This window comes from Xenopus laevis, chromosome 3S (genome assembly GCF_017654675.1).
Source record: "Xenopus laevis strain J_2021 chromosome 3S, Xenopus_laevis_v10.1, whole genome shotgun sequence".
In the NCBI taxonomy this organism is placed as follows: domain Eukaryota; kingdom Metazoa; phylum Chordata; class Amphibia; order Anura; family Pipidae; genus Xenopus; species Xenopus laevis.
The window spans coordinates 101,741,043-101,757,494 of record NC_054376.1 but is presented as its reverse complement, the minus strand read 5'-3'; the positions used below and the strand labels follow the sequence as shown (position 1 = coordinate 101,757,494).

Here is a 16,452-nt window from a genome sequence, read left to right as displayed (position 1 = left end):
GCAGTGCTCTGTATGTAGCTGCAGTGGGCAGCTGTCCTGCTTCTGATCTCATCTGCTGACTGCTGCAATAACAGTAGTCCTTGTAAGGACTGCTTTTATTTATTTTTTTGTTGTTTTACTACTACTACTACTACTACTACTACTATTATAAGAGCCCAGTGCTATTAGTCTAGCAGTGTTGGGGAGTGGGACTGGTGTGCTAATCTGCTGCTCCTAGTAGTTCAGCAGCACCAACTGACAGCACCAAAATGACTATTTTCAGCATTTATATGGCATATTTTTTCTGGCAACTGTGCTTCAGTGGCTGCGTCCAAAAAAACTGGGCAAACAATGCCTACAAGGTCAACGTATGGCAGTTGTTTAAAGAGAACAGTAGATTACTAGCCAGCAAAGCTACCTAAGCTAAAATGTCCCTCAAATCCCTGCAGACTTCTGTCCCTCCAATACAGAGCAGTATCAAGCAGATTACTAGCCAGCAAGCTTACTATCATCTGTCCCTGAAATCACTAACAGCTCTCCCCCTACACTATCTCTTCCAAGCACACACAGGCAGATTTTTCAGATACATTTTTGCCCTTGATCCCCCTCTGGCATGCCACTGTCCAGGTCGTTGCACCCTTTAAACAACTTTAAAATCATTTTTCTGGCCAGAAATGTCTTTTCTAGATGTTAAAGTTCGCCTTCCCATTGAAGTCTATGGGGTTCGCGAACCGTTCGCGAACCGCTCGCATTTTTGCGCAAGTTCGCGAATATGTTCGCGAACTTTTTTTCCGACGTTCGCTACATCCCTAGCTAGAATGCTATATTTATTCTGTAGAACACTTTACCATACCTGAGTAAAAAGCTCTAGAAGCTCTTGGTTTGTTTAGGATAGCAGCTGCAGTATTAACTTATTGTGACATCACTTCCTGCCTAAGTCTCCCCCTGCTCACTTATAGCTCTAGGCTCAGATTACAGCAGAGACGGGGGGGGGAAGAGGAGCAAACTGAGCATGCTCACGCCCGGGGCAAGGAGGTTTAAGCTGAAGGCAGGAAGTCTGATACAGAAGCCCATGTGTACACAATAGAAGGAAAGAAATGCTGTGTTTCTTTTGACAGGGGACTCAGAGCAACATTACTTTGAGGGTTTACTGGTATATTTAGGTGGACCTTTCTGATAAGGCTTACTTAGTTTTAACCTTTCCTTCTCCTTTAAACAAATGGCTCCTAACAATGGAGTTGTCTCTTCCCAAAGAGAATGGATATCTGTGTGTGCTAATATTTTTAATATCCCATTGCTGCCATATCATGCACTCAAGTACTGTATGTGTTGTATTGTTCTAGGTTGCCATTTTATTGGCCACTGTACAACTATTTGCCACGCTAAGCATTTATTCCACCCCATTAGAATTAAAGATAACCACTATGTTAAGGATGCAAATTTCAGCTAAGTGCAAAATCATTAAAACGCCAGTAACTGTTACATAATATATTACCAATTTTTCATTCTCTTGCACAGTATTTGCAATTCTTTTGCATGTACCATTCTAAGCAAAAGCCAAAATATGCTCATTAAAGTTTATTTATTTCACTCAGGGCAATCATTTATTATATTACAGTATATTGTAGTGTTTTGACCAATAATATTAATTAAATTGAGCAAGGTTGTTCTTTTGCTTTATGGTCAAAAGTACTTTTGAAAGGATAATGCCAGGGTCATGATCATTATTGGCAGTCACCTAAACTAAAACAACATCCAATCTGAAATAGCATCTCCTATTTGTTTGTGAAATGTCTGCTTGTGTATGATTTCAGCTGCTGCTCTTGATGCTTTTTGTGGAGATGAGCCGTCAGGTCCTTCTACTTCTTTAAGAACAAGGATATTCTCTCCTGCAGGTTTCATTTAATCTCTTTATAGTCGCGTGAATACAACAGTTGGCTTATGGTTTTCTCCGCATTTCCTTGATTTGATGTATAATGGGTTGGTAAATTGGAGCAACATGTGTTCCTTTTTATAACACCTAATAGCTGGTGGCAAAAAATAGTCCCTGTTTCTGTTTTAGTCAGAGGGGAAAAAAAAGCCGTTGCATTCCCTTGTGCTCAATTGAATGTAATTAAAGGGATCCTGTCATCGGAAAACATGTTTTTTTCAAAACGCATCAGTTAATAGTGCTACTCCAGCAGAATTCTGCACTGAAATCCATTTCTCAAAAGAGCAAACAGATTTTTTTATATTCAATTTTGAAATCTGACATGGGGCTAGACATTTTGTCAATTTCCCAGCTGTCCCTGGTCATGTGACTTGTGCCTGCACTTTAGGAGAGAAATTCTTTCTGGCAGGCTGCTGTTTTTCCTTCTCAATGTAACTGAATGTGTCTAATTGAGACATGGGTTTTTACTATTGAGTGCTGTTCTTAGATCTACCAGGCAGCTGTTATCTTGTGTTAGGGAGCTGTTATCTGGTTACCTTCCCATTGTTTTTTTGTTTGGCTGCTGGGGGGGGGGAAAGGGAGCAGGTGATATCACTCCAACTTGCAGTACAGCAGTAAAGAGTGATTGAAGTTTATCAGAGCACAAGTCACATGACTTGGGGCAGCTGGGAAATTGACAATATGTCTAGCCCCATGTCAGTTTTCAAAATTGAATATAAAAAAATCTGTTTGCTCTTTTGAGAAATGGATTTCAGTTGAGAATTCTGCTGGAGCAGCACTATTAACTGATTCATTTTGAAAAAATATTTTTTTCCCATGACAGTATCCCTTTAAGCTTCTGTATTGGGCGTCACAATTTGTTAATAAATCTTTATCTGTGATAAAATGTTTAAATGGATACTGTCACCAGGGCAGAAAAGTGTTCCTCATTATCTGCAATTTATAGTTACGGAAAAGAGTTTTATTTTTCCTTAAATCAATATAAAATATTGTATATTTACATATAATCATTTTGGGTAACATTTTACATTAGTATTATCATTGGCATGTAGTTATAATATGCCAACATATTACGCAGCATTGCACAATAAATGTGTTTCTATATTAAACAAACATGAAAACATGTATTGGACAACACTGCAGGTCCTTATAGCTTATATATATATATAGTAGGTAGGAGTAGTACCCCAATCTGTTGTGGATAGTTCTCCCTGTTTGTGCATTACCTGTAAGTACCAATTATTATAAAACAAGAAATAGCAGGGCACTTATATATTTGCAAAAGTATATTTACAAAAAAAGAACAGGATAACCCAACAGGTTTCAGCCACTGGGACTGTCTTCAGGAGTTCAGTTGTATAACAGAGTTTATGAAACTGTACCCTTGACGATTGGCCCAAACGTGTTGGGCTATGCTGTGCTGCTTTTTGGAATAAACTTTTGCAAGTCTATGTGCCCTACTGACTATGTTGTTTTTCTAGCAAATAACAGCAACCCTCCTTAAGTTATGGCAAGGGTTCTAGATATACCCTTAAGAGCCAGTGTCCTACAAGATGTTGAAGGATAAACTTCCAATTTCTGAAAGCCTTTTTTCATTTCCCTCAATGCTACCTAGAGATACCATTGACTGACTCAACAGTTAAATTGGAAGATATATGAAATTGAAACTGAGAGAGATTAAAAAGAAGCAGTGGCCCTAAAAATATATAAATACATATATTTACAGTCATATTTATCAAAGTTCTAATTTATAAAAGTTATAGTTTTCTAGTTTGAAAAATTTGGAAACTCGCCAAACTCAAATGTGTGTTTGTTTTGAAAAAAAAGTGGAATCTCGAAAATTTTGCAGCGTTATTCACATTTTAGATGCCAAATATTAAAGTTGTACATGTTTTTTGCTCCTAGTGAATTTTGAATAGCAATAAGAATGCCAGTTTGAACATAGATAAAACTACACATCATGTAGCAGACAGTAATGAAGCACTCTGGGGTGTTTCTGTACTCTTGAGTACCACCTGTGGATGCAAATCTGTTGCCACCAGCTTTACCCACATGTTATATCTCCTGTACTAATAAATTGCAGGGGGTGGAATCATTAGCTGTAATTGTTTTCTTTATGCCAAGAAAACTACATATCCAGTTAAAAAACAACAGAGGGTCAGCTGTTAAAGGGATTCTGCGATGGTTAAACAAGTTTTTTTCCAAAATGCATCAGTTGATAGCTCTCCTCTAGCAGAATCATGTACAGGTAGAGGATCCCTTATCCCGAAAGCCGATATCCAGAAAGTCTCCTATAGACTCCATCTTATCCAAATAATCCAAATTTTTAAAAATGATTTCCTTTTTCTCTGTAATAATAAAACAGTAGCTTATACTTAATCCCAACTGAGCTATAATTAAGCCTGATTGGAAGCAAAACCAGCCTATTGGGTTTATTTAATGTTTAAATCAATTTCTAGTAGACTTAAGGCATGAAAACCCAAATTACGGAAAGATCCGTTATCCGGAAAACCCCTTGTCCCGAGCATTCTGGATAACAGGTCCGATGCCTGTAGTGAAATCCTTACAGTGTTGCCTGAAGCAAAGCTATCTAGGGAATATACTGTAGTTCAAATGGACAGAACACCCATAAATATTAAAATATCTATTGGCATAGAGCAAAGTTGTCACCTCTTTTCTTGGCAAAAAACACCCCTGGCAATACTGTTAAAGCTAATGTAAAAATTACATGGTATTAAAATTAAAAGGGGTGACTATTTGTAGATAGATTTTAGCAATAAACCTGTAATAATTGCTCAAAGAAGTGTATATTCCTTAAAGTTCCATATTCCTTACAGCATATTTGTGAGACTTACAACAGTAACAATGACTGTCCAATCAAAAAAAGTACCATGTTCCTTTATTATGAATGATAATGTATTTCCTTACTTAAGAAAGGTCATCTATATAATTTATTGCTTGCAAAAGTCTGAGGTGTCCCATTTGCACTAAATAAAGCCTGTACACAGCTTAGTTGAGACACTGTATATGGTATTTAAGTACCCAGAAGATATTCATGGTGTACCTGACAATAAGAATCATTTAATTTTTACTTTATATAAAAACACTCTTTGTACTTAGGATATCACAGGTTTTTTTTCAGTTATTTGATCCGTTTTTAATGTGTTTTTTCTCATTTTATCCACAGCTTTACTCCAACTGTACTGGATGCGAATTTCCCTGTGACCAGTAGGATCTAACTCCAAGAGTGAAAATGGATTTTGTAATGAAACAGGCCTTAGGGGGTAAGAAATACATTCATTAACCTTTCCCTTATCCCTGAACTGAAATGACTTTTCTTTTTTCCTGCATTGGTAACCATTCACGCTAATTACTGTTCCAGAACATTATTGACCTGCAGCACATTTTCATCATTGTTAGCTGTGCGAGCTCTAAACACACAAAATGAAGCTAATGCTGCCTAGAAGATGAAAGAAATAAAGAGCTGTTGTAATAAATTATACATCGCATTTATGTATTCAAAACCCACAGCTGGAGTATCATCTCCAAGGTAACTATAGGTTTCTTATTGTAAATGCAGAGTCTTACTTCAAACTACGCACCTGGGCAGAGATGCTTTTTAAAAGCATCATGCACTAATTGTTTAGACTAATACTCTAGGTTTTAAAACTTTTTCACCCAAGGCCTTTCATAGTTTAACCACCTCAGAACAACTCAAACACAGTGTTCAGTCTTAGGAAAGAACAAGAAAGTATTTTGGACCCTCATTTCAGTGTAGAAGAAGAGGGAGCTGATACCCACTTGGGCCTCAACAAATTTGCAAGAAAGAGAGGTTGTCCTAATAATTTGCATAGCAATAGTCCACTCAATGCCTTTGTATGCTGGTAATGTATTTTTGTAAAACATTGACCTGTATAAAAGTAATTGTAAAATCAAGTGCCTATAGACTACACACAGGCCAACATTTGCAATGTTCCTGCTCAAATAGGCTATATTGATTATTTAGGATGTGGTTTATTTGCATCATGAAATGGGTGGCTGCTATTGATTGATTCACCCGTCCTGTCCCTCCTGTTAAGTTTCATTGTTTTTGGGCCCCAGTAGTGCTTAAACTATATTATAATTTACTGTTGGATAATAGACATTTCCAGTAACTCTAGCTAATCCTCATTTATGGGCTGCCTTCTCCCACTAAGGTTCTCTCTTACTTCAGGGTGCTTTTCTTTTTACCAAAGCCTCCAAAGCCGTAACTAAGTCTCAGTGACACTATTTACTTCCCACCATGGAAAGGCATTGAGAGAGAAATCCCAGATGCCACCCATAGGTCAACAAGTACTTCACAGCTCTTGCAGGGCATGTCTTACAACAAGGGATTGTCCCTAAAGTAAATGTGAAGACTGACAAAATATCTCCCATGAGAAGTACGTAGGTGGCTATTTTGGGTTACGGAAAAGATGTAGCACTACTACCTGTGTTCCCTGTCCTCAGACACTCTCTTTCATTTCATCATATGCCGTTCTCTACCCCATGTACCACTTTGCAGATGTATTTCTAAACTACATTTCTTGTCTTATCTTACCCTTTTCTCTATAGCTGATGTACTCATATGTTTTCATCATGTGCTACCCATGTGCAACCCAAAACTTTGTTCCATAATTACGTCATATTTTTCAATGCACATATACAAAGTTTTTACGTAAATCTACACTACTTGTCATATCAAAACAGATTCATACCCTCAGACAGATACTGTATTATTCAAGTATTTACACAAACAAACACATTTACAGCTGTACTAAACCAGAACATTTCAGTACATGAAGACATTCAATAATCCCAAGAATGTAGTTCAGTGCTTTCATGGAAACTTTGCTTTGAGGTATTTTCTTGTGCTAACACTCATTCTATGAAACTGGAGTAAAAATGCCAGGGAGAGGCACAGATTGCTCAGTGGGAATCTGGCACCGTGAGAGTCTCAGCTCGACATCAAGGCATTGTTAGAAAGCTGTACTTGTTCCAGCTTTGTGCTGGCGGCTAAAGAAATCAACATGTAACTATGGCTATTCTTTTCATCTTCGTAACACTCTCTGAGTCTAATTCTAACTGAAAATACATTGCAGTTGACTGCAAAAATCACATTTATATAAGCGCAAGAAAGATACAGTGAACAAATGAAATTGATGGTCAACAATGTATTATATTATAACATGTAATATGACAGTTTAAAGGTGCATGGGTCATTTTATGGAATATTGCACAGGGCCCAATCAAATTTAGAATTTATGATATTTATTTGGGCATATTGTGTTCTGCGTGTACACATTTTGTGCCTCCCTGTAATTGAACATACAAAAGAACACCTTGGGGCAGATTTACTAAGGGTCAAAGTGAATTTAAGGGAATTTTCGAAGTAAAAATATTCAAAATTCAAAGTAATTTTTTGGATACTTCGACCATTGAATAGGATACTACGACTTTGAATTTACTTCGACTTTGATTCGAAGTAAAAATCGTTTGAATATTCGAACATTCGATAATCGAAGTACTGTCTCTTTAAAAAAACTTCGACTTCAATACTTCGCCAAATTAAACCTGCCGAAGTGCTATGTTAACCTATGGGGACCTTTCTACTTTTTTTAAAGTCGAAGTAAAATCATTCGATCGTACGATAAAATCATTCGATTTGTAGATTCAAAGGATCAAACTATTTTACTTCGACCGCAGGATACCCAAATTCGATTAAAAAAGTTCGAATTCGATATTCAAATTCAAAGTATTTAAATTCGATGGTCGAATTTCTAAGTATTTTTAACTTCGAAATTCGACCCTTGATAAATTTGCCCCCTTGTGTTTACAATGAGGGGTCTGTGTTTAATATTTTGTCTTTATCTGCATGACTCATTATATTGCCTTTCAAAAATGAAAAAAATGAACCACACAGTACACATTTTATGCATATTTTGTTTATTGTCAGCATTATTTGTGATTGTAATTTGATCTGTGCAAGAAAGAGCACAATTCACAGCATACATGCTAGACTGGGTTTAAATGTGGCCTATAATATCCATTTTACATTTGGCATGTAATATCCTGCTCTTGGGTATCATATTGCTATTTTTATTCTCTATGTTCTAATAAACTTTTTCAGGCTGACATCATATTGTATATGACATATCTTGCTCACTGTTGAACAGTACTCACTTAGATACAGATTTACTTTTCAGATACATTCAAGCCACCTTTTTAGGCCTTCACCCTACTTTGGGCATAATCGTAGATTTTTTTATAGCAGTAGAGTTCTCTGAGGCTCCTGCCATATAAAAACATATAGACAATATTTTGTATCTGAACCAGTATTACAATTGCTTCTGTATCCACACTAGGGCTGTAAATTGCTCTCCGTTTGCACTAAATCAAGCCAAAAAAATCACACATGACAATGTCCTTGAATTTTTCATAACATTTTTTTAACGTATTTTTAATTAAACAAGCAGAAATTATAATAACATATACATACATATATATATATATATATATATATATATATATAAACTTGAATATTGATTGATACTTTGAGACAAGCAAAAAAACACAATAGAGAGGATAAGTATAGACAAAAGCTATTTTTTTGTGGAAAGGAAGCGTCGCATCTTGACGCCAGTTAATAAAATCCATATTAGGAACTGCGAGTGCAAATTAAAATGAAAGGAAATGAGAATATTACTGTATGAGAGAAGGTAAGATATGGAACTTACATTATTTTACTTTAAAGGGTTGTTAAATATTTTCTTTCACATAAATGTATTATTTTTATATATTCAGTGATGTTTTCAATAACTGCCTCAAAACACCGTTTTCCTGTTGCCTTGTGTCACTTAGGGACAGATATATTAAAAGTTCAAACTGAGGAATCAAGTATACAGAACAGATTGATTTTTCTTCCAATCAGAAATGTGTATATAGACACAAATCCCAAAGAAGATAGATAAAACAGTCTTACACATCCCATTTCTGGGGTGTCAGCACTCAGTACAGCTCAGCACCACTGCTGAGAATTGGCCCTGATCACTTGTGGGAAGTTATGATTCAGATAACTATTTTCTGACCCGGTTAGGTAAGAAAAAGATCAGTCATATATTGGTCCCTCAGTGCTGTCCATCATCTGACAAACAAATTCCAGCCAATTGTAATGGCCAACAGCCATAGCTAAGCACATCTCGGAAACCTAAGTCAAAAACGCTTTTTTGTGAAACAATGTTATTAATAGTTTACTACAGTATGGATATATTTGTTAGGACAGCTACCAATGGCCAGCATGATGTATTTAATTATGTTGACAATGCAAATTAGTAGATCTCTCTATCCTGCCGTTCAGAGAACATCCCCGCACAATTTGTGGGTATATCACATCCATCTGCATGTATTGATTTCTGTTTTCTGTGCTGTTAATTTAATAACTAAGTTGATTCTGTTTAATGCCATATGATGCATGAGAAGAAAAAACCTATAGGTTAATGTCTTATCTTAACTATTCCATTTCTCCTCTGTTATTTATTCTACATATGCTCAGCTGCTTACTGCCTGTTCTAAAGGAGATCTTAGCCCCTGTGTTTGCATATCAGTTAAACAGTTTGCCAGCTGAGTATAAACACTAACAGATGTTGTCAATGTTTTGCCTCAGGAGGTGCATTTTCAGCATGGAGTATCGCACATTAGCACTTCCACCTTATCATCAAATGAATGACTGAATGTTAGGTGTGGAGAATGAAATATATTCAGATATTGCATGCCATTTTATATTCTGATCAGTAAAGTGTAGCACAATATTATGATCCCACTGCTTTCAAGAAGACAAATGTGCTTCTTTTTGTCTTTCAATGAGCAATTATTCCTATCTCTGTAACTAGTTTGATATTGTATACCAACATTTTTCTGGTATTTTAATTGTCACTACCAACATTCATTGTATCAGTTTCTGGTAGTTGCGGGTAACTGCAGCTATAATGTAATCTTCATGCCAAGCAGTTGCAACAACCTTCCATTTCCCTGAACTTAAAGGAGAGTCTTTATCATTTTAACTTGCTGCAGCAAAGGTATTTTTATCTAAAATGCTTCTTGGTCCAATTCCAATAATCACCTGAAGCTAGTAAGTTGAAATCAATTCTTATGCAACAGTTTTATATGCAACACTGGCAGCAACGAGGTGCATTGGGAGCAAGAGCATGTTTTTTTGGCAATCTATATGGGCCAATCTGGCTTGTTTATTTATTAAAAAATCCAAATATAAAAGAACTTGACAATACAATTGTGGAAAAAAACTTGACTACCTCGAATGTATCAGTTGTACAAGCTCAAAAACACTTAAAAACTGGGAAATCTCCAATTTCAAAAATGGCTTGAATTTTGCCTAGGACAACCCCATTGACTTCTACATGAACTTGTAAGCATGTGTAATGGTAGGCAGAATTAATTCTGATTTTAGTTTGAGGTCAATAAGAATATATGAATGGCTGCATACTCATAACTGACCCTCTGTAGAAAGGACACAAAAGGAACTGATCTGTAGATGACCAGATAGTGACAATGAGGGTGATACAGTATATATATATATATATATATATATATATATATATATATATATATATATATATATTTTTTTTTTTTTTATTTTTTTTTTTTTTTTTATTTGAAAATGGAGTACCTGCAAAAAGTGGATTTGTGGAAGGGTGATGAGAAAGGTAACAGTGAAGAAGCTTGTTAAAGAGAGACAAACAAGTGAGCATGAGATAAGCTAAGTGGCTAATAAATAAGGTATGATCTATGGTTGCAGTAGATAACAGAAATACTAATGATAACAGTTGTTCTTGGTTGCTGTTTTTTTAACCCATGCTTTAACCTTGTGAGTTCTTTCCTGTCAGCTGATAAATAATGAGCAGCTGGTCATGGGAAGTTGAGAATAGCCATTAATCTTTGCTGTCCTAATAAGCCAGCCAAGGATGCCAGCATAGGGAGTTTTAGGAAAGACATTTATTCCAACAATCCCTGTATTAATTAACCATGTCTCCATGGACCTTTGACTCCTCTTTTTCTTGCTGTTGCTTTGTTTCTAATTATATACTGTGTTATATTGCGTGTAGGGGCCACAAAGGACATGGGGAAGATGCTGGGAGGGGAAGAGGAAAAGGAAAAGGATCCTGATGCTCAGAAAAAGGAAGAGGAGAGGCAAGAAGCTCTGCGGCAGCAAGAGGAGGAACGGAAGGCTAAGTATGCCAAAATGGAGGCAGAGAGAGAAAAAATCCGACAACAAATAAGAGACAAGGTATGAAATACAATTAGTTGTTATTTTTAAACTTTATGCAATACACTAGGTAAAGAAATATACACATAATGAGAGTAATTAGATTAAGTGACACAAGTGATTCACAGGTATTGGATGCATGCTAGAAAATACATACAAATACTCAACCCAATCCTTACAATAACTACTATAAGAAACTGATAAATCAAATAACTAATGACTAAATCAAATAACTAATGACACGGGAAACATTGTACTACCCAAAAGTATTCCTTATCTGGGTCCTGTGAATTATACTTTTTATTTGAAATCAATATATTCTCTGAGCTTCAGCAGCCTCAAAATACAGAACTCTGGAAGTCGGGTTGCTACTAGTTATTTCCTACAGGAGCATCTAATAAACACAAAGAGGACTAAGTAATAAAACGTATAAAGTTTGCTACAGGTGTATTAGCCTATAGCATCCAAATGCAGGTAGCATTTACCAATCACCTGTTTAAAAGTAAGAATTTTATTGGTTGCTATTTATTACTGCATGTCTGTAGAATTTGTATTTTTATTATCTATGGGAGATAATATCATGCCAATGTGCTTTTTCGTTTCACACTGGACACAAGCTTGCATGTGAAATGGTGATTGCAGTGGCAGCGAATTGTTAACAAGGTAGAAGATAAAATGGGCACAGCTACTTGGCACCATTATCTGCTAATACCGGGTTGCGATATAGATAGATAAACTATATATAGACAGAAAGATAAATAATTACAGTAAAATATTAAATACACCATAATATGTATATTAATGGTCTAGGGGAAATATTTGATGTGACCCAATTAACTAGCACTTGAAATGCCCTTTTAGGAAAGTACTTGGTAGACCACTATGTCTCTTCTTGTAGGGCCCAAATTTCAGACAGAAAATGGGACTTTTCCATTGCCACTTAAGGATAATATCGCAACTCTGGTAAACAGCAAAACAGTAATTTTCAATTAAGAAAAGACATCCATCGCTTCTTAATAGAGATATTTGAATATAAAACATATATAAACATATATTTGAATATAAACAAGTGAACCATGTCAAATTGTACATTTAGGCCCTTTGTATAACTAAATCTGGCTTATATAGAGCAGAACTTAAATGGGCAGTATACCCCCATAGTCAACATTATTTTAATGAAAATGGCTTGTGCTGAATATACTTTTTGCCTTTCCTTAAAAGGGAAGCATAATGAAAGTCTATTATGAAAGTATAGTATGTATTTTATGAACATATATTCATACTGTACAATCAACACACTGTTGCTGTTAATGATGATGAAATGCTTTAAAATGAGTCAAATGATAAATAAGTCAAATTCTCTATGAATGAGTTTAAGTTTAATACAAAGCCATTTGTGAGTAGGAGTCCTTCCTATAATCTATATAATTCCATACAACATGGACACTTCCTTGCAGCATAGATTAATAAAGGTACCTATGGGGGTTACAATGAATTATGCATAAAAGATCATGTTAGGTATTTAGCTGCATTTGCACATCTATATGTTTGCATATTCAGTTTTTGTGAAATATATATATTAATTCACAAATTATCTCTTTTTCATCAAGAAGCCATCACGAATGAATGAATGATTTAATTTATTTATTTATTTTCAATCTCATAAAAGGTAGTGATGGGCGAATTTATTCGGCAGGCGCGAATCAACTGGCAGATAGGTAGTTAATAAAAAAAAAAAAAAAGAAGGGTTGAACTCGATGGACGTGTGTCTTTTTTCAACCTTACTTACTATGTTACTATGAATGAAGAGTGTTTAGTTTGAATCCTATGGCACTGCTGCAGTATTTATTTATTATCCATTGGACGAACCCTTTAAAAACATAATACCGCTGCTTACAAGAGATTTTATAGTTATTATTGGCACCCAAAATCAGCACCAATAATGGCACATACCAGGAATCTAAGGGATGTTACATTTGTCAAGTTACATGTTTTTTGGGATATTTTCATGTTTGGGGATCTGATAGATCAATAAACCCTCTTAATGTGTTACAGTATAAGGATTTATTCAGCAGTCCAGTTCTTCTGGTGCGGTAGAAGAAGCTGTATGTTTGCAGTGATATTTTTATTTGTATATAATTTTGCTCAAACTTGAAACACATTACTCATATGTTTTTCAAGCCTCACAAGCATCAAGCAGGGTTAAAAAAGATCAAGGTCTCTATGACAGATCATTTGTAAATTGCATCACAATTTGTCAAACCAGGAATACAGAGCTTGAGTGAAAAATCACTTTCTGCTGACATTTTCTATTTACACACTGAAAATGAAACAAGGTCATACAAATAAACTCCTATTCCCGATGCCTACACACATCTCACACAAATGACATCTTGTGTTCCAACTCTGTGACATCTTATAGATGGAAATCGCGTGACTTTTTGTCACAAAACAAGGAAGTAAAAAGTGTTTTCTCCTTCCCACCCCTAATTTGCATATGCAAATCGCGTGACTTTTTGTCACAAAACAAGGAAGTAAAAAATGTTTCTCCTTCCCACCCCTAATTTGCATATGCAAATTAGGATTCAGATTTGGTTCGGTATTCTTTCAGGAAGGATTCCGGGGTTAGGCCAAATCCAAAATAGTGGATTCGGTGCATCCCTATCTTATAAACTTTATTAGTTAAGCAACTTGAGAGTTTTTTGACAACATTTGATAAAAACAACACTATGTCATGGATATAAAGAAAACAAATGTATGCATCTACATTAAGGCTACAGTTTATGAAGGCAAAAAATGCTTTGTAATGAGCTACTGTACAAGGAAATATTTTTCAACTATTTCTTATCCAGGAGATATATATGCTGTAGAATTAGTCAAATAAAATGTAATGTTCTCAAGCCATGTAACAGCCTTTTATTAGTGATGGGCGGATTTGCGCTGTTTCGGTTCGCCGGAAAATTTGCGAATTTCACGCGAAATTCGCAAAACGGCGAAAAATTAGCAAAACGGCGCCGTCGTCTCGTTTTTGTCGCCGGCGCCCGTAATAGACGCCGGTGTCCGTTTTTTTCCGACGCCGGTGAAGAAAATTTTTTTCCCGCAAATTTTCACAGGCATTTCGCGAATTTATTCGCTGGCGCGAATCGCGCAAATTCGCTGCGAATTCGCGCCTGCCGAATAAATTCGCCCATCACTACCTTTTATGAGATTGAAAATAAATAAATTAAATCAAGTAAATAGAAGTATATGTTTGAGAAAGAAAGATTCAACAGTGCTCTACTACATTGTATGCATTGGTTGATGGTTTCAACATCATTTAGGTGTGTTGATTAATAAAGATGATTGTGTTTCTTTAAGATTCGTGGCTGCAATAACACCTGCTTAATGTAATTAATTTGGGTATAACTTACACTGATACTAATACATACAGTATACAGTACTTCAAGGAACCAAATTTTTAGATTTCTTGAAATATAAATGGCACGTAAAACTGAAGCCCATGTGATTTGAAGATATTTGGCGAATACACATTTATAGTCCACTCATATTTTTTCTTTTGACTAAGAGGGGGGTGGGATGAAACCACTGAGCTATTGATTCCTTAATCTATCAACCAATGTGTCTCCCAACAGTGGAAGAGACAAAACCAATGGTCCGTGGATCTCTCCTTCAAGTTGGTTCATTTACTCTAAGGTGACCTTGAAATGAGACAGCAGTCCTTTTTTTCCACTCCAGTTCCTCCCAGAACTAGAATGTTTTGCTAATAATTTAAATAGAAGGGAAGCTGAACCCTGTTTGTTTTAGGTATTTATCATTGTCTTCCACACTGTCCAACATATTCATTTATATAGGTTGACAGATGTGCATTGGACATTGAAATGGATGGCTACAACTTTGAGAGTATCAGCATCAATATGCCTACATATAAATGAAGTAGTCTGCAGGGCTCAGAATTAAAGTTGAGATTTAATACGATTGATTTACCTTTGTGGTATCTCATTAATAAAAAGAATGTCATATGGTTCTACAGTATGATGCAGTAGGTGGATGAATACTCGCATTTGTTTGCAGGTTTAATACATAGGGGCAAATTCCGTAAGCATCGCTAATTTGCTAGCGTCCGATTTGCCCACATCGCAACACTTTGCCAGGCGTAATTCCGCCCAGACAAAGCTAATTCCCTAAAATGCAAAGTTGCGTCCAGGGTATTGAACGCTGGTGAAGTTGCACTAGTGTTGGCTAATTTGCATACGGCGGAAGTTAAAGTTTAATGGACGTATATGTTTCATCAAATACATTACATTACACAAGCCCAGGGAACCTTAATAAAAGAAATAGAGCTGTTATATTGCCCTACACATGAGCCCACAGTATAGTTAATGTTCCATATGTTAGAAAATGTATGGGGGAACCCGGTTACCCAAAAAAAAATAACGCTCTTTTGCGGCCAGCTTACTTGGGACTTTTCAACTAAATTTTGAGGAAGTCCTATCCACTCTTTACACTTTGCATGGTCTGAGGTGGGGAAGGCAAGTCTGGCGCATGAGGTAACGTTCAGTAAAATCCGCTTCCTACTGAATTTGCGGAGTTACGTCACTTCGCCAGAGCGAAAATTTGTCTGGCGTTAGATTGCGAATGATCGCTAGCGTGTCTCTCTTTCGGTAGCGAAAATTACGTCTGTGCCATTAGGGAATTAGGGAAGTACCGAAATGATGTCACGCTGGCGAATTAACGCTACTTCACCCTTTAGGTAATCTGCTTGGTCAATTATTAATTGACGTTCCTGCTAAAACCTCTTCTTTCAAGAAATGGTAAAGAATAATGTTCACCCATTTTCTGTAAAGACCATTATTTTGCTCAATTGATCTGGCACTTTAAGGTCCTAGGACATTGTTTTAAAAGACCATTTAGCATAATGTACAAATACATCTATAATGCATAGGACAGTGCACATAACTTTGTGAAATGCATTGTCAAATGCCATTTTAGGCTTATATAAGCCTGATTTTATATATTTATTTTTGTAGAAATTTTTTAGGAGAAATACCTTCATGTATAATTTAGTCACAAAAATGTATTTATGAAGCCATTTGCAATTTAAGTGTAGTGCCCCTTTAAAGTTGTACTTTCATATTCCATTGCTATCTTGGATTGACTACAGACCGCAGTCTATCTAGTTCAACCCCTCCAAATGATCCACAGCACATATATAAATCAATCAACAACAATTTAATTCCTTCCTCAA

General features: G+C 35.9%; 1 protein-coding gene across 2 annotated transcripts in view; it reads left to right on the top strand.

Moving 5' to 3' along the window:
• Positions 1–16,452, top strand: part of cplx2.S (complexin 2 S homeolog) — a 96,932-nt gene that overhangs the window by 75,981 nt on the left and 4,499 nt on the right. For both annotated transcript variants that reach the window (XM_041588696.1, XM_018256124.2), the window contains exons 2-3: positions 5,097–5,193; positions 11,047–11,228. In XM_041588696.1, the coding sequence (XP_041444630.1) occupies positions 5,163–5,193; positions 11,047–11,228 (213 nt within the window). In that variant the 5' untranslated portion in view covers positions 5,097–5,162. The remainder of the gene's footprint in view (positions 1–5,096; positions 5,194–11,046; positions 11,229–16,452) is intronic.